Source organism: Myxine glutinosa, chromosome 2 (assembly GCF_964187855.1).
Source record: "Myxine glutinosa chromosome 2, kmMyxGlut1.1, whole genome shotgun sequence".
Classification (NCBI taxonomy): domain Eukaryota; kingdom Metazoa; phylum Chordata; class Myxini; order Myxiniformes; family Myxinidae; genus Myxine; species Myxine glutinosa.
The window spans coordinates 153,872,569-153,890,847 of record NC_136262.1 but is presented as its reverse complement, the minus strand read 5'-3'; the positions used below and the strand labels follow the sequence as shown (position 1 = coordinate 153,890,847).

The 18,279-nt window shown below is 49.0% G+C and overlaps 1 protein-coding gene across 8 annotated transcripts in view; it reads right to left on the bottom strand.

Annotated features, from left to right (window-relative positions):
- The window catches only part of LOC137422254 (uncharacterized), a 305,787-nt gene that overhangs the window by 62,860 nt on the left and 224,648 nt on the right, over window positions 1–18,279 (bottom strand). For all 8 annotated transcript variants that reach the window (XM_078771835.1, XM_078771837.1, XM_078771840.1 and 5 more), the window contains one exon: window positions 153–364. In XM_078771835.1, coding sequence (XP_078627961.1) covers window positions 153–364 — 212 coding nt within the window. The remainder of the gene's footprint in view (window positions 1–152; window positions 365–18,279) is intronic.

The following is an 18,279-nucleotide window of genomic DNA, read 5'->3' as shown; positions in this document are numbered from 1 at the left end:
AAAATGCCCCTGCAAGAGAACATTATGACGATTTTACCTTCAAAAATTATCAATTTATGTTATCTTTTTCTGGCCTAATCTCAGGGTACCCAAAAATCGTACCCAAAAATTTTACCCTCCAGAACTTATGTGCTGGGTGCTTCCCAACTTGCCTTCAACTGATGATGGGCAGCTTGGACTTGCACTTCCACTGCCACCTGCCTCTTCCTGGATGAGCACGAGAGTGGCAGCGTGATTGGACTGTTTGGCATAGTGAAGTGCATTGTATCCACGGATGTCGCTGGCCCGCACATCCGCCCCCTTGGTGAGCAGCGCCTCGACCGCTGCTCGGCTGCCATGCTCGCAGGCGACCATCAACGGGGTCCTGCAGGAAGACCGTCAATGCATAAGTAGCCCTGGGCATCACAACTGCAATACCAAACCGATTGATAACATTTCTCCTTTTTCAAATAGCTCATATATTCGTTCTAGCTTGGTGTTGGCTTAGCGGTTAGGGTGCCGACTTGGGATCCTGGGTTCGAATCCCGGTCGATCGCTGAATTAACGCCAGGAGGGTTGACTCAGCCTGTCATCCTTCCGAGGTCGGCAAATTGAGTACCAGTTCACTGGTAATTCCCTGTGTGTCGCAAGAGGCGACTAACAGGGTTGGCGGCAAGAAGGGCATTCGGCCATAAAACATTGCTTCAAAAAGGGGACCACGGTGCCCGAAAAAGGTCAACCCCTGCTCTGCGGGGAAAAATGGCCTCTAAAGGTGGTTCTTTATTCTTCTCATATATTCGTTCTCGGATTTCATAAAATCTGCTGTCAGCAGGAAGCTTCAAAATTATCAAATTCAATCTTCATCACTCAAGATGCATGGCACGAACCACTTTGATAGCCGACGCATTTAGCAGCAGCACCCCAGAAAAGCCACAAGATCACATTACAAATCAGCACTGGTGCGCAGCGACCGCACGGGAGCAATTGACATGCAGACTTACGCACGACCATTATTTACACAGACAGCCAGAGACAATCTCATCCGGAACAATAATCAATCTCCAGTAAATAATCTATTTCCTGTCTGAATTATATTAAATACAACAAAACCTGTTGAAGAAAACGATGGCAACTGCGTTGTTGAGAATTGAAAATTAGACAACTCATCGTGCCATTCCCTATAAACGGAAAGAGCAAACTTTTCTGGTGAAATTACAACTGTACTTCACAGAGAAACATATAAACTTGTTGAGTGAAATTAATTCATTTTTCCCCAAAAGGATAATAAATATGGTTATTAATACACCATCAACTCTGGGAAATTTTTTCCATTTATATGTGTTAATTTATATATGTAGCTACCGACTCTGCTTGTCTAAACTCAATGTTTGCCTTCAACGCTCAGCTATACAATGTAGCCCTCTGTGTCCAACTCAACACACACATAGACACAGACACACCATCCAAACACTTGGTCTCACTGCCTCCTGGACGCAACAATTTTTCCCCCCTAAAGAAGGTGGAAAAAATTCTGCCCAGCTTCGACTAGGCCTCTGCATTGGTCACAGATGGCAACAGTCTGAATATACTCAAATCCTGCTCTGCTGCTCTTGCCTCCGCTCTGTCTCATCAGCTCGTCCTTTCACTTAAGCTGCCTCCCATCTGCTTGGAAGACAGCCAACATCATTGCCATCCCAAGTAGAGTGAAAAAACAAATGCATTTATCTACTTCTTATCGTAAGCTCACTTCTAGTTGTAAGCAAAGTCATGGAATCCATAATTGCAGCAAACACTATCTTTCCTCTTCTAAAAGGGTCTGACCATTGTTCATCAATTTGGATTCCCACTCAACTTTGGATAGGCTGCAATTATGGATTGTACTCAAGAATGTCCTGAATCTTAAAGAAGAGGCACCCGAGACACCTAATTTTCAAATATTGTTTTAAAATACTTCTAGATGTTCGATTTTAAAAACAATTACACCAAAATGTTTGGAAAAGATTCTCATTTCTGCAATAAAACCATTTCTTTTCCAAAAACCAAAGTTTTTTTTTTTCCAAAATTTCCAAAAAATTTTTTCACAAATAATAAAGAATTTCAAATAAGAGTGGTCGTATCGCTTGGCGCCGGTTATAGAATCATAGCTCGGACCCTGAAGATTGCCTGATAAAATTTTGGTGCTTTTATCCGGCATGTCCCCATCCACTACCTAAGCTGCCCCACTATTCCATACACCGACCTTGAGGCGCGGTTTACAAGCCACTGTCTACAATTCCAATGTAAAATACATAATTACTCTTATTTTGGGTCTTCGGAGTCCTCGGGGTCTTTTGGGTCCTCTGGTTCATTTGGGACTTTTGGGTGTTCAAGCTCTTTTGCATCCTTGGGATCTTTTGGGTGTTTTGGGGTCCTCAGGTCTTTTCAGTCATCTAGGTATTTGAGGTATTTTGGGTCTTTGGGGTAATTTAGGTCTTTGGGGTCCACGGCACTCTCAGGGTCTTTAATGGTCTTTTTGGTGTTTTGAATTGTTTGGTTCTGTGGGGTCGTTAAGGGTCTTTGGTGTATTTTGGGTTTTCAGGGACTTTTTGGTCTTCTGGGTCTCTTCAATTTTTTTGGGTCTTTGGGGTGTTTTGGGTATTTAAAGGTCTTTAGGATATTTTGTGTCTCTGGGGTCTTCGTGATATTTTCGGTGTTTTTGGGTCTTTGATGTATTTTGAGTCTTTGGGGTATTTTGGGTATTTGGGGTATTTTCGGTCTTCGGGGTCTTTTCGGTCTTCGGGGTCTTTGGGATATTTTGGGTCCTTGAGGTATTTAATGGTCTTCTGGGTCTTCTGGGTATTTTTAGTCTTCAGGGTCTTTTAGGTCTTATGGGTATTTAAGGGTCTTTGGATCTTCTGGGTCTTTTCGGTCTTTGGGGTATTTTGGGTCTTCGTGGTCTTTTGGGTCATTAAGGGTCTTGGGGTGTTTTCAGTGTTTTGGGTCTTAGGGATCTTTATGGGTCTTTGGGGAATTTTGGGTCTTCAGGGCCTTTTGGGTTTTTGTTGTCTTTTGGGTTTTTAAGGGTCTTGCGGTCTTTGAGGTATTTGGGGTCTTTGCGGTATTTTGGGTCTTCTGGATATTTAAGGGTCTTCAGGATATTTGAGGGTCTTTGGGTTTTTTGGGGGGTCTTCGTGGTCTTTAAGGGTATTTGGTGTATTTTGGGTCTTTGTGGTCTTTTCGGTTTTAAGGGTCTTGGGGTCTTTTCAGTCTTTTGGGTCTTTGGGGTATTTATGGGTCTTTGGGGAATTTGAAGTATTCAGTGTCTTTTGTGTATTTTTTTGTTTGTTTGTTTTGTTTGTTTGTATACAAGATCGAGGCTCGTGTAAGAGTTAATATTGATCACAAAAAACACAAACGGACATATAAAAAACATATAATAAAGGGAGTGGGAGACAAGATGGGGAGAGAGAGAGGGAAGCACACAAGTACAACAGTAGAGAGCAGGGACATCGGGAGATCATCAGGCAAACAAAAAAAAAAAGAGGGAAAAATTTGTTTAACCATGAAAAATATACCAATGACAAACAATGCAACCTCTCGACACATTATCTGAGACACAGTATTCCCTTTCAAAACCATCAATAATTTAGCTAATTTATAATGGTGGAACATGCTGTCGGTTCACTGGAGGCCGGAATACAATTCCAAGCCAGAACCTCTGAGTTCAGTTCACAGTAATGCATATCAAACAATGAGACAACATTTCAGTCTAAGGGAAATAAGTGGCATAACTTGATATATTGGTTTTATCATTAATCACCACCATTAGTAGAGCTAGTGTTGTGTTGTGACCATCAAATTGTCCATTTCCACTGTACGGGCTAATTGGGTACACCAAGCGTAAATAATATAACTAAGTATGCGTGTGTGTGTGTGTGTGTGTGTGTGTGTGTGTGTGTGTGTGTGTGTGTATGTATGTATGTGTATATATATATATATATATATATATATATATATATATATATATATATATATATATATATATATTGTAACGGTTTTGAGAAGTGTAACGAATTTGAGAAGTGTAACGGTTTTTGAGAAGTGTAACAATTTTGGAGGAAGTGTAACGAATGTGAAAAGTATGGTTTTGTTGTGTGTAACACCCTCGTAATGTAAATAATGGTCGCAGCCGTCCTCCTAGTTAATTCCATGAAACTTACACACAGGCCACGATATATCTTTTTAAATAGTTTATTTCCTTCTATGTAGGCTAAATATGTGTTTCCCACTAGATTGACTCTGCATTGTATCAAACGAAATAAGCGTAGGCCCTTTCAATTTCCCCAATCATCTCCGCTCTCCAAAGTTCCTTTCAAAAGCGGTGCGAGTGGTGTTCAATCCCGCAAGCCGCCATTGGCCATGTGCTCATCTTGGAGAAGAGGGGGGTAGGAGCCGCCAACTCACAGGCGTGGCACGTCGTCATGACCAAAAGAGGAATCGGACAGCCCTAACAGCCAACCAGCACCGCGGTTAGCGACCCGGTAGGCGTGCCCTCGCAGCCGGCGGCTTGATTCCGCCCGGAGTAATAAAAGCGACTGGAAGGGACTGCTTCACCAGATGACATGAGAGAGGACCTGAGAGATGAGCTATGAGCTGTGAGATGAGAGACGCTCCAAACCAAAAAGGAGAGATACTTGGGGAGGAAACAAGGTTTGAAGAGACGCGCTGAGAGGAGGGAGACGGCTCCACCAGAAGGAGAGGAACAGGTGTGACCGAGCCAGCGCGTGACGTCTACAGCATCGGCAGCGGATACGCGACCGAGGGTTTTCCCGCCAAAAACGCCCTGCCTCCCTCTCCAGCAACCCACCTCCGCCAATCCTGCCTGCAATTTCCCCCGTGTAAGTGTGAACGTCGTCTGTCTTGAATGTTGTCCTGGGGTTAAGTAAATTGAATCGTATAAGTTAACGATTCACTGTGTGACTGCTTCTTCCATCCATTGCTTGTAAATAATTTTGGTCGCTCCTTCTTTTTGCTTGTGTGTGTATAATAAATCTGTTCTTCCTCCGTACTCTGTCTTCTTCTCTTTTCCTTCTCTTTCGGTCGCTTTAGAGGTTTCCCGATTGAATATCTGTGGTGCGATCTGGTCAACGTTGGGGGAGTCGGGCCAATAGGGGATCCTGTAACGGTCGCGGTTGGACCATCCGCTCGGCCCATCATAACATCTAAACCGCAACTGAAACAATATATTTAACCAAAGAAGCACACTAACCCAATGACATGATGCCCGACATCATGTGCATAAATTATATCTGTTCAATATGCAGGTTCCATCTGTATATGTATATATATATACAGTCACGTGAAAAAGTAAGTACACCCCATGTAAAGTTTTGACTTTTTCAACATATTTCAACATACAGCTATTTTTTTTTTTTTTTTTTTTTTTTTTTTTTTTTTGTATACAAGGTCGAGGCTCGTGAAAGAGCGAACATTAATCACACAGAAAGACAAACCGACACAAAAAACATATAACATAGGGAGCGGTAGACAAGATGGGGAGAGAGGGGGAAGGACACAAACACAACATTTGAGAGCAGGGACCGAGAGACATGGAGACATCGAGAGATCTGAGAGAGGGCGAGGGCTTTGGGGGGGGGGGGGGCGTGGGAAGGGGGCGGTGGGAGAGGTATAAAACATATGGACACTGCCAGGACTTCCAGGAAAGAAGTTGGAATTTCAAACAAGGTGGATCTGGGGTGAATTAGCGGGGGTAGAAAAGATCAAGGTTTTGGATGGGGGAAGATAAGAGATGGTGGTGAACAGCTGTTTTAAAGACCTGGAGGGAGGAGTGGGATTGAAGGGAGTGAGGGAGTTTGTTCCAGAGGCGGGAGAAAAGAGGAATGAAAGAGTGAAGGTGAGCAGAGAGCCGAGATTTCGGCAGTTTAACCATCAGAGGGTTGCTGGCAGATCTTGTGCGACCTGTAGGAATATTTGGGGGACAGAGCACAGAGAGAGCTGGGGGTGCAAGGCCGGAGAGGAGTCGGTAGAAGACAGAAAGACCACCTACCTGCCTGCGGTGAGTGAGTGAAAGGCCCTCAGAGATAGCTTCATCGCGGGAGATTCCAATAATTCTGAAAGCTTTGGTTTCAACAGCGTGAAGCCGAGCTAGGTGTGAGGCAGGAGCACCGGCCCATAGGGGAGAACAGTATTCCATTGAGCTGCGGATGAAAGCCTTGTATGTGGTGAGGAGCTCAGGTGTGCCGAGGAAGGACTTCGCACGACGGAGGATGCCCAGTCAGCGACTGGCTTTGGAGGCCAGCTTGGAAATGTGGTTTTCCCAAGAAAGATCATGGCAGATAGTGAGACCCAAAATCTTGAGCGACAGAACTTCTTGGAGAGGATTGTTGAGAAAGTAGATGGGAGGGTTGTCCAGTCGATCTTTTCGGAGAGACATAGTAAGAGTGTGAGATTTGTCAGGATTGAAAGACATGTTCCACTTGTTTGACCAGTCTGTGATTTTGTCCAGGTCTTCAGAGAGTGAGGAGGCAGCAGACTGCCGATCTGAGGGAAGAGGAATGGAGCGGCAGAGAGTGGAGTCATCAGCAAAGAGATAGAGAGGATTTTCGAGAGAGTCAGAGAGATCATTGATGAAGACCAGAAAAAGCACGGGGCCCAGAACACTGCCTTGGGGAACTCCAGCCTGAACAGGAAGAGGAGATGAGAGAAACCCATTCAGGGCCACACGTTGACGACGACTAGAGAGGAAGTCCGCCAGCCATGCGTGGAGATTTCCATGGATACCAAAGGAGGAGAGTTTGGTGAGCAGAGCGGGGTGCCAGACCGTGTCGAAGGCACGTGATATGTCGAGGGAGACAGCTCTAATTTCCTGTTTGGCATTGAGGACCTCCATCCATTGTTGAGACAGCAGAAGCAGCATGTCCAGAGTAGAGTGACCTGGTCTGAAACCAAATTGATGATCAGAGATCAAGCCATTGGAGAAGAGGAAAGATTTCATATCCGAAGCAATGATGGATTCCATGACTTTGCTGATAATTGGGAGAAGGCTGATTGGTCTGTAGTTGCTAGGATCTGTTTTTGCACCTTTTTTGTGCAAAGCGGTGATGTTGGCTGATTTCCAAGCAGATGGCAGTTGACCTTGAGCAAAAGAGAGGGTGAAGAGAACAGAGAGAGGGTGAGATAGAGCAGCAGAGCAGGATTTTAGGACCCGTGGGCTGATGCCGTCGGGTCCAGTTGCAGAATCAGAGTCGAGGGTTGACAGAAACTTTTCCACCTTGTCAGGAGGAAAGGACACGGAGTCCAGGAGCAGCAGGGTACGACTGGGTATGGTGGGTACAGAGAGGGATGGGTTTGGGACACAAGATTTAGAGGCAAACACAGAGTTGAGGCATTCAGCTTTTTCACGTGCGGAGTCAGCTGTGTAGCCGTTTGAGGTAAGGGAGGGGATGGAGGGGGAACAAACACCAGAAACGGATTTGACCAGACGCCACCAGGATTTGGAAGAGGGAGACAGATAAGAGAGTTCGGTCTTGAGAACGGAGAGATATTGTTTCCTGGCTCTCCTGAGGGTGGACACACACTTGTTTCGGGCTTTGTGAAAGGAAATGAGATTTCCTTCCGTTGGATTTGCTTTCCAGGAGACGAAGGCAAGTTGTTTCTGGGCAACAGCCTCACCACAAGATTCCGTGTACCATGGACGGGAGGAAGGGTATGACAACTGAAGACGAGATGGGATAAATCTGTGCATGAGAGAGAGCAATTTACTTTGGAAGAATTCCCAGGATGAGTTGATGTCAGAGGTGGTAGAGATGGGAGACCAGTCCAGATGATTGATGGCTGCTTGAAGACCGTGCCAGTTGGCCTGAGTGAAATGCCAGACTCGTCGACGCTGAGCAGGCTCCCTGAGGATGGTCAGAGAGATGTCCACTTTAACAAGGACATGATCAGATGATCCGATCGGAGCAGAAGAAGAGCAGCAGACATTTTCAGGGAAGTTAGTCATAACCAAGTCCAGAAGAGAAGATGTTCCGTTGACTGAGATCCGGGTCGGGAAATTGACAGATTGTGTCAGTCCCAGTGAGTCGCAGAAGTCCTTTGCTGAGGAGCCATGGCTGGTGAGAGAGGTACCCACACCCAGCCAACTGGCATGATGACAGTTGAAATCACCACATATGAGGAAGAGAGAGTTGGGATGAGTAGATAGAAGTTGGTCCATATCATCAGACAGCGAGATGTAGATGGAGTCATCACTGTTTGGTGGACGGTACAACACACATATGAACAAGAGGTGGGAGCGAAGGGGAAGCCGTAGCCAGAGGTATTCCTGGGGGTGAGGTGGAGAGAGTGCAGTGCAGGGCGAGTGAGGAAGAGAGTTTTTGATAAAGATAGCAACCCCGCCTCCAGGACGAGGCTCAGGTCTATCATACCGGAGGAGGGAGTAGCCCGGGAGAGATACTATGGAATCAGAGACATCATAAAGGAGGAAAGTTTCTGTTAAGCAGATCACGTCTGGTTTGACAGAAGCAACCTGTATGGAGAGATCAGTTAAGTTTGAACGAAGGCCCCGGATGTTTGAGGTCCATACCGTTAATGAAGAGGAAGGGGGAGCATCAGATACAGAACAGGGGGGAGGAGGGGTAGGGTAAGATGTGGAAGAGGTGGAAGAGGTAGGGAGAGCTGTTGAAGGTGTGTCAGAGATTTCAGAATAGCTCGGAGAAAGGGAAGGATGGGGCGGACAAAAGGTTTGATGGTGATTGGGTGAGCCACAATGAGGTGTTATTTGAGGAGGGGGAAGAGCGAGGCAGAAGGTTGGGGGAGATGGAGGTGAGAGTTTGAAGGGGGAAGAAGCGGGGAGGACGCTTTGAGGAGGGGGAGTGAGAGGGGGGAAATTGAGAAGCAATGAGGGTGGGGAGATTTGAAGGGGAGGGGTGAGGGGGAAGTTTGGGAGGGAAGGGGCAAGGGGAGGGATTTGAAAGGGATGGGATATGGGGGAGATTTGGAGGGGAGGGGTGAGGCAGGAGTCTAGGAGGGGAGGGGCGAGGGGGCGTCTTGGCGGGGAGGGGTGAGGGGGTCGTTTAGGAGGGAGGGGGCAAGGGGGGAGATTTGAAAGGGATGGGTGATGGGGAAGATTTGGAGGGGAGGGGTGATGGGGAAGATTTGGAGGGGAGGGGTTATGGGGAAGATTTGGAGGGGAGGGGTGAGATTGGATTTTTGAAAGTGTACGATTTATGGGAAACGAACATTTATTGCAAAATGAGTTGCTTGTGACCTTCCGAGTTAAAAATACGTTTAAGGACGCTGGATGGAGGATGGAGTGCAGGAGAGTTTAGGGAATGTAGAAAAAAGGCACTATAGGAGATGGATATTTTTTTTGGGATGAATTGATTTGGTGAGCAAGTCGAAAGCAGCCTTTTAAAGAAGAAGAAGAAAAAGGTGTTATAAAATATGACGGAATACATAACTTGAGGGGAAAGTGTAAACATTGAAGGTTAATGAGTGAAAACTATCTGGGGAAATGGGGGAGAAACACGTGGTCGAAGAACGAACGAACGAATAAGAATGAATAAACGAATGATAACAGAGAAGGGAATTTTTTTTTTTTTTTTTTTTTTTTTTGAGTTGAGATTTACACACGGAAGTAGGCTATGGGTGAAAAGACTGGGAATACAGAGAACGAAAGTTATTGGATCACAAAAGACGGACCGCTGAGAGAAAAACAAAGCCTCAAGGTTGTACAGTGCACACTGTACAAGGCCTCAAGACACGACACGGCAAACAGACGATCAATTTATGAAAGATAAACACCGAGAAACAACCAAAGTTGCACACAATAACTTCACACACCGAAAGATAAATACAGTTTCGACAAAATACAATTGTGAACAGACTTAACTTCGAAAAACGTGGAGACCGTGTGGAGCTTCGAAAATCCCTGCCGCCGTCTCCAAGATCTCGCGAGATCTCCATTCTCCAAGATCGCGAGATCTCCGAGATCTCCAAGATCATTTGATCTTCATTTGAACAATATTGATCGATAAAGGTGATATAATATAACAAATATCATGAAACATTTACATTTTGTAGTCCATTGTATAATTTAAATAAACATAAATGCAAATTTCGCATGTGGAAAAAGTAAGTACACCCTTGGCTCTAATAGGTGGTATTGCCCCCTTTGGCAGAAACAACCTCAAGTAGGCGTTTCTTATAACTGTCTACCAGTCTCTGACTTCGACTGGGAGAAATTTTTGCCCACTCCTCCATGCAGAATTCTTTCAGCTGTGTGATGTTTGAGGGGTTTCTTGCATGCACAGCTCGTTTCAAATTCCCCCACAACATCTCGATGGGATTTGGATCCGGGCCTTGACTTGGCCATTCCAGAACCCTCCATTTCTTTCTTTTCAGCCATTCCTTGGTGGATTTACTGGTATGTTTAGGGTCATTGTCATGTTGCAAGGTCCACCTTCGGTTGAGCTTCAACTTCTCCGACAGATGGCCTCACATTATCCTCAAGCACCCTCTGGTACAATGAAGAATTCATTGTGGATTCTATGATGGTGAGCTGCCCAGGCTCTGATGCAGCAAAGCTGCCCCAAACCATAATAATATTTCCACCACCATGCTTTACAATTGGTATCAGGTTCTTGTGGTCAAATGCTGTCTTTGGTTTTCGCCAAACATGTCTTCTGATACTGTGGCCAAATAGCTCTACCTTTGACTCATCTGTCCAGAGCACATTGTTCCAGAAGTGCTGGTCTTTGCCGAGGTGTTCATTGGCAAACTTTAGTCTTGTCCTGATGTTCTTTCTGGACAGCAAAGGTTTCCTGCTGGCACACCTCCCATGTAGATCAAATTTGTGCAGCCTCTTTCTAATGGTAGAGTCGTGAACTTTGACATCAAAGAGCTACCTGTAGGTCCCGTGATGACATTCTGGGGTCCTTAGAGACTTCTTTCAGCATCTTGCGGTCTGCTCTCGGGCTGATCTTGCTGGGGCGGCCTGGCTGAACAAGTTGGCAGTTGTTTGGAATCTTCTCCACTTGTAGATGATCTTCCGGACAGTCGAATGATTGATTTCAAATTGTTTGGAGATCTATTTAAATCCCTTCCCAGACTCATAGGCATCTATAACCTTCTGTCTGAAGGCCTCAGAGAGCTCTTTTGATCTGGGCATGGTGACGCTGCACACTTCAACAACAAAGAGCAAACCAAACTAAATGTCTGAGGTTTAAATAAGACAGGTTCCTCCAAGATCCTCTCTAACGATGTTCTAATCATTTACACCTGAGCTGGTGCACCTGATTCTAATTTTAGGTATTTGAAGTAGTGATACTGTACTTATTTTGAAGTAGATTTGAGTAGAAGTAGTAGATTTGAAGAAGTAGTGAAGTAGGGGTGTACTTATTTTTTCCACATGCGAAATTTGCATTTATGTTTATTTAAATTATACAATGGACTACAAAATGTAAATGTTTCATGACATTTGTTATATTATATCACCTTTATCTATCAATATTGTTGAAATGAAGATCAAATAGCTGTATGTTGAAATATGTTGAAAAAGTCAAAACTTTACATGGGGTGTACTTACTTTTCACGTGACTGTATATACATACATGGTGTTTCAAAGAGTGATACAACTTTAAACGTTTATTTGCAAAGAAACAGAAACCTTAGGAACGTGAACCAAACGTTTATTGAAAGCTTATGACATGGCATTTTCCATCACTGATTGCTATTGCAGTAAGTCACTGCTAGAGTTAGTGAGAGCCCAAGGTCTGAAATTGGCATTTACGCAAAATCCTTGTAATTGACGTTCTCAATGTGTGCCCCTCAGCGGTTCAGACAGGCATTGACCCTGACTCCAAACTTCTGTCCAACTTTCCTGTCGGTCTCATGTGGCACTGCCTGGAGGTAGTCTGACACCTCCTGCTTCAGATCATCCAGTGTGGCAGGGCGGTTGACATAGACAGAGCCCTTGGCAGCCCCCCAGAAACAGTAGTCCAGAGGGTTTAAGTCTGGGCTATGGGGTGCCCAGTCATGAGTGGTACCCAGGGTTCTGAAGAGCTGCTGCAGGAAAGTGATGGTGTCACCAGCTGTATGTGGGGTGCACCATCCTGCATAAACCAGGTCTTGTTGAGCTGGTTTGGGGTGACCTTTTGGGCTCGATCATTATGGAACCTTTAGAGCACGGCTCGGTAGCGCTCACCGTTGATCGTCACCGTCCTGCTGTTGTCATTCTCAAACCAGTAAGGCCCTCGCATTCCCCATCTGGCATTGAAGGCGCAGAAGCATGTGACCTTCATCCCTTTAAGGTACCTCCTCTCAGTGATCTCCTCAGGTGGTTCTGCCCCCCAGAAAATGTTGTTGTGGTTGTTGATGGCACCGTTCAAGTGTAAATGGGCTTCACTTTTGTCTTCTGCTCCACTGTCAATGGCATAGTTGAGCTACGAAGCTAAAAATCCCAGGGAACAAATACACGATAACACCACCAAACCCTGAAAAGGAAAACGATGTCGGTCAAAAAACAAAGATATGGCAGGAAGTCAAAGTTGTATAAATCTTTTTGAAACACTCTGTAGTTCATATTTCATAAGTGATATATTCATAAGCTTCAGTCATGTCATATTCATAAAGCAAAGAAGGCTGATAAGTTGAGGGAACAAGGTCGGAGGAAGAGGTCGACTACGGTTGAGACGGGAGGATTGTGCGAAGAGGAAAACATGTAAGGTGGCGGTGGTTGGAGAGTGGAGAGCGTTGGCTGAGGACAGATGGGGAGTGGAGGTAGGGCAAAAGCAGGAGCTTGGTGCTATCGGGCCTCATCCATTATAAAAGGGAAGCAGATGAGAACAACAACAACATTACCATAAAACCATTTTGTTTACCTTAACTACTGGCAAAAGTCCTCCTTTAAAAGTAGAAACCTCATGAGGCAACACACTCGATCCAACAGTCTGGGGGCTGCTATACACTGCCAGGTAAAGCCTCTACCACACGTGCATGAGTACATGTAGTCTGTGTCACAGCGAGTGTCCTAATGACAAAACTCAAATGTCTCTATGAAATAGGAGGCCGTTTATATATTACATCTGAATGAACAGGGAAAACTGAGAGAAGCGAAGGAGGGAAGTAATAACAGGGAACTGGGAAGGAAGAACACTATAAAAAGTTGGATAAAAGTATGAGGGGGGGGGGGGGGGGGGGGGAGGTGGTCAGGCAAAAATTCCACAATTATGTTACACAACATATTGTATATGTATAGGTCCTTTAAATATCAACTAGCACATATACCAATCAAAGTTGGGTAATGGGAACGTATCACATTTGATAGGATTGGAGGTCCATGAAATAACAAGAATTCCATGATGGAATGGTGCCCGAAGCACCACCCACCGGAATGTCATGAGGTCATCCAGCATGGCGAATGCTTTGAGAAAAAACAACTTTTGACTCAGCTGAACGGAATATATTTGGGAGTTTAAGTAAATTTAGATGGTGAAGGCCGAATTGTAAGACATTTGTTAATAGAGTACATTAATCCTTGTGTAGAGTACTGCTCTCACATCTGGGGAGGTTCTAGCTCCACATACTTACTGGAGAGAATGGAATCAAAAGTAATCCGACTTATCAACTCTCCCAATCTGACCTGAAAACTCGATCTGCTCGAATTACGCCGCAAAGTTGGCTCTTTCTCTTTCCGACAGATATGACTTCGGTTTCTGCTCCGAAGAACTTGCTGCCTGTATACCTCTGCCATTAACGAGACTGAAGCGTGGTGCTACGCACGCAACTTGTTTGCCAAAGAAGGTAAGCCACAACGCGTAGGGTCAAAAGAGTCTTTATTGTAAAGCTCAAACTGTAGCACTGACTTGCTCGGGGCTGCGAGCCCCGTGTATATCCGGAGGCCACGCCTACCCCTCGGGCGTAGCCGACACCCTCCTGGTGGGCGGAATGATGTCACCACGCCAGCGAGCCATCGTGTCCGCCACACGCCCCCCCCCCCCCCCCCCCCCCAGAATTCCCGCGCACCTGAAGGGTCAGTTTGCGGGGCAAACGGATGACCCGGCCGAAATCGCCCTCTGGCGGCTGGCGGCGTCTGGGATGCCGGGATGCCGTCTGGGATGCCGCCGGACAGGGTGGTGGTGTGCCGGCGGGGCTGGGCGGTGCCGGGGGTCCGCCTGCCGGGGGGCGGCCCCGACGCGGGGGCCGAGCCACTGGCGGGGGGGTGGTCCACATCGAGGTGGGCCGGCTTGAGGCGGTCCACGGAAACGCGGTCAGGAGTACCGCCGATGTCCAGGGTGAAGTGTTTCGCCCCGGTCTCCAGCACACGGAAGGGCCCGTCATACGGGGGCCGCAGCGGTGTCCGGTGGGTGTCGTGGCGGACAAACACGTACTCCGCCGTGCGAAGCTCCGGGGCGAAGTGCGTTGGCGGGCACCCGTGGTGCGCCGTCGGCACCGGGGCGAACCTCTGGGCGGTCTCCTGCAGTGCGGAGCGCTGCTGCGCCGCGGACCATGGTGCCGTGGAGTCGGGGAGGAACTCGCCCGGCACCCGCAGCGGTTAGCCAAGGCGAGCTTCGCGCCCGCGAACGCCGCGTCCATCGGCTCGGTCCAAGCAACGTCACCTTTGCCCGGCTTCCCCCGGAGGGCCTCGTGCAGGGGGCGCAGGAGCTGGGCGATGCGAGGCAGGAACCGGTGATAAGAGTTCACCATGCCCAGGAACTCCTGGAGCCCCTTGATCGTGCGGGGACGCGGAAACCCCCTGACCGCCTCCACCTTGGCCGGTAAGGGGATGGCCCCGTGCCTGGTGACGCGGTGCCCCAAAAAGTCGATTTCGGCGACGCCGAACCGGCACTTGGCGGGGTTGATGATCAGGCCATGCTGGCCCAGGCGTTCGAAGAGCGTGCAGAGATGGCGGAGGTGCTCCTCACGGGACGCGCTTGCGCCGAGGATGTCGTCCAGGTAGACGTAAACGAAATCCAAGTCGCGCAGATGCCCGGAGGGCATCCGCAGAAACTCGAAGAGGCCGAATGGTGTAATGACGGCCGTCTTCGGTATGTCCTCCGGCCTGACGGGGACCTGGTGGTAGCCGCGGATGAGGTCCACCTTGGAAAAGAGGGACATTTTCGCCAACCGGGCGGAAAAGTCCTGGATGTGAGGGACCGGGTAGCGGTCGAGGGTGGTAGCATCGTTGAGGCGGCGGTAGTCCCCGCACGGCCGCCATCCCCCGCCAGGCTTCGGCACGATGTGCAGCGGCGATGCCCAAGCGCTCTTGGAGCGCCGCACGATGCCCAGCCGCTCCAGCGTAGCGAACTCCGCTTTCGCCACCGCGAGCTTCGTCGGCTCGAGGCGGCGTGCCCGGGCGTAGACCGGTGGCCCGACGGTGGGGATGTGATGCTCCACCCCGTGCTTGACGGCCACCGCCGAGAAGGTGGGCCGCGTGAGGGCCGGGAAACTGGCAAGGAGGCGGGTAAAGTCATCCGCTGCCGGAAGCGTACAAACCAAACTCGCCGGGACGGAACCGTTTAGCAAGCCGCTTGGTGAGCCACTCGGTGAGCCGCTCAGTGAGCCGCTCAACGAGCTGCTCAGCGAACAAGCGAGCGAGCTAAAGGTTTCGGCCTGGACGAGCCGTCTGTGCTTTACGTCGACCAGCAACCCATTTGCACATAGGAAGTCCGCACCGAGCATTGCCATGGGCACGCTGGCGGTTACGAACGTCCATTGAAAGCGCTGCCCTCCAAACCGCAGGGAGAGGCAGCGCTTCCCGAATGTGCGTATGGGTGTACCGTTGGCTGCAAGCAACGCGGGGCCCTGGCCCGCGGTTCGCTTGTCGGACCTGTGGGCTGGGATGACGCTTACCTGTGCTCCAGTATCGCAGAGGAAGCGGCGCCTGGACAAGGTGTCGTGATGAATAAGAGGCTGCCGGAATTGTCGACGCTCAGGGCCGCTACCGAGCGTCGGCTCGGTCATTTCCCGACTTGCCAAACGAGCACGGCGGGCAACACTTCTTAGCCTTGTGGCCAAACCTGGTGTGGAAACGGCACCAGGCTTGCGGCGGAGGCCGCGGCTTTCGCCGCTGCAGTGGTGGTGGGCAGGGCGTGGTGGCGGCCACGAGGTGTGCATCAGCCTCGGGATCCACGAGGTGTGCAGCGGCATCAGCCTCGGGATCCACGACGGCCGCACCGAAGCTCGCCCGCGTGTCACAAGCCGCAAAAAACTTGTCGGCCTCGACGGCCAGAGCGCGGGGGTTCCCCTATGTTGGAACCGGCCAACGCGAGGCGTACCTGTGCCGGTAGCTGGCGTAGAAAAAGCGCCCGGAATAAAAAAAATCCGGGGCTTTATCACCCAGCAACGACAGCATGTAGTCCATCCGTACCGATGGTCGTGTGTCGCCGAGTTCGGGAAGGTCCAGGAGGCGGTCTGCCCGTTCAAACTCCGTGAGGCCGAACGTGGCAATGAGGAGACGTTTGAGCGCCCTGTACTTGTGCTCTGCCGGTGGGTGCCGCAGGATGGACACGACTCGGGCGGCCGTGCCGGGGCCCGAGGGCGGCGATCACGTGATAGTAACGCGTCTCGTCCGCCGTTATTCCTCGAAGCTGGAACTGTGTTTCGGCCTGCATGAACCATACCTCGGCCTGTGCTTCCCAAAACTCAGGGAGCTTTACCGCGACCGCGTTGCTGGCCATGGCGCGTTCTGTGGTCAGCGACGGCTGAAACCAAAAGGGGTCACCAGTGAAGCGTGGTGCTACGCACGCAACTTGTTTGCCAAAGAAGGTAAGCCACAACGCGTAGGGTCAAAAGAGTCTTTATTGTAAAGCTCAAACTGTAGCACTGACTTGCTCGGGGCTGCGAGCCCCGTGTATATCCGGAGGCCACGCCTACCCCTCGGGCGTGATCGACAGTTCGACACCCTCTTGGTGCGCGGAATGATGTCACCGTGCCAGCGAGCCATCGTGTCCGCCACAAGACCATGGAATACTCGACAAGCCACTACATCTCATGATTATTGTGTGGCCATTGGCAAATCAAGGGTGGGTCGTTATGATGTTTGTTTCTTCCCCAACACTGCCAAACTATGGAACTCCACTATTCAAAAATCAGATTTTTTACTTCCTCAAAAACTCTAGACTATTCTCTCTTTCTTTACCTTTCAATCAATGCAGCTCTTTTATTTAGGCCTGGCCTCGATGAGGACTACATAGTCCGTGACAGGAGCCTTCAACATAATATAAATAAACTCGTGGGGTCACCCATGGGAATCCCACGGGCATGGGCGTGTATGACATTTGGACATCTTCATTTAGATGCTGCACATTCAGTTTTGTAAAATGGTTACTGGCAATTTATCAGATCCACAAAATCTACACAATATATTTACTTCTGATAACATGTGAATGCATGTGCGTGCACATGGGAAATACAGTTTGAAATGTGTCATTACATCTCATGTAAAATGTGACTTCAAGAGCTCAAATCCTCTCCCTCCCCGCCCCCATCCCTCCCACATCACGCACGCTGCACCGGGGGAGTGGATCACCCACACACATCGGGGAGTGGGGTCACACACGGGGGAGAGTGGGGGGGTCACACTTTACTCCTCCCCCCTCATTCTTCCAACCCTCCACTCTCCTCTCCCCCTCCCACTCCTCTCTCCCTCTCCCCTCCCCATCTCCTCTCCCGTCTCCCCTCTCCTCCCCCCTCCCCCAGTCTCCTCTCCCCTCCTCCCCCAGTCTCCTCTCCTCCTCCCCCAGTCTCCTCTCCCCCAGTCTCCTCCCCCAGTCTCCTCCTCCCTCCCCCTCCCCCAGTTTCCTCTCCCCCCTCCCCCAGTCTCCTCTCTCCTCCCTCAGTCTCCTCTCCTCCTCCCTCAGTCTCCTCTCCTCCTCCCTCAGTCTCCTCTCCTCCTCCCTCAGTCTCCTCTCCTCCCTCCCCCAGTCTCCTCTCCCCTCCCCCAGTCTCCCCTCCTCCCCCAGTCTCATCTCCCTCCACCCCTTCCCCAGTCTCCTCTCCCCCTCCCTCAGTCTCCTCTCCCCCCTCCCTCAGTCTCCTCTCCCCCTCTCACTCCCTCAGTTGTTCCAATCGAGCAGGTACGGCAAATATTAGAGGTAATTGAACTTTTCTCTTGTAGCAACATCTATATCTATCTATAATGCCAGTAATCTCTGTCTGTGTGTATGCGACCGCTGTTTCTCGACAACTACCGGTCCGATATACTTGAAACTTGCCAGGTATATTGCTGGGGACCTGAGGATGTGCCTTTTCAAGGTTTCATATTAATCGGACAAGTAGTTACCGAGCTATGTCCAAAAAACG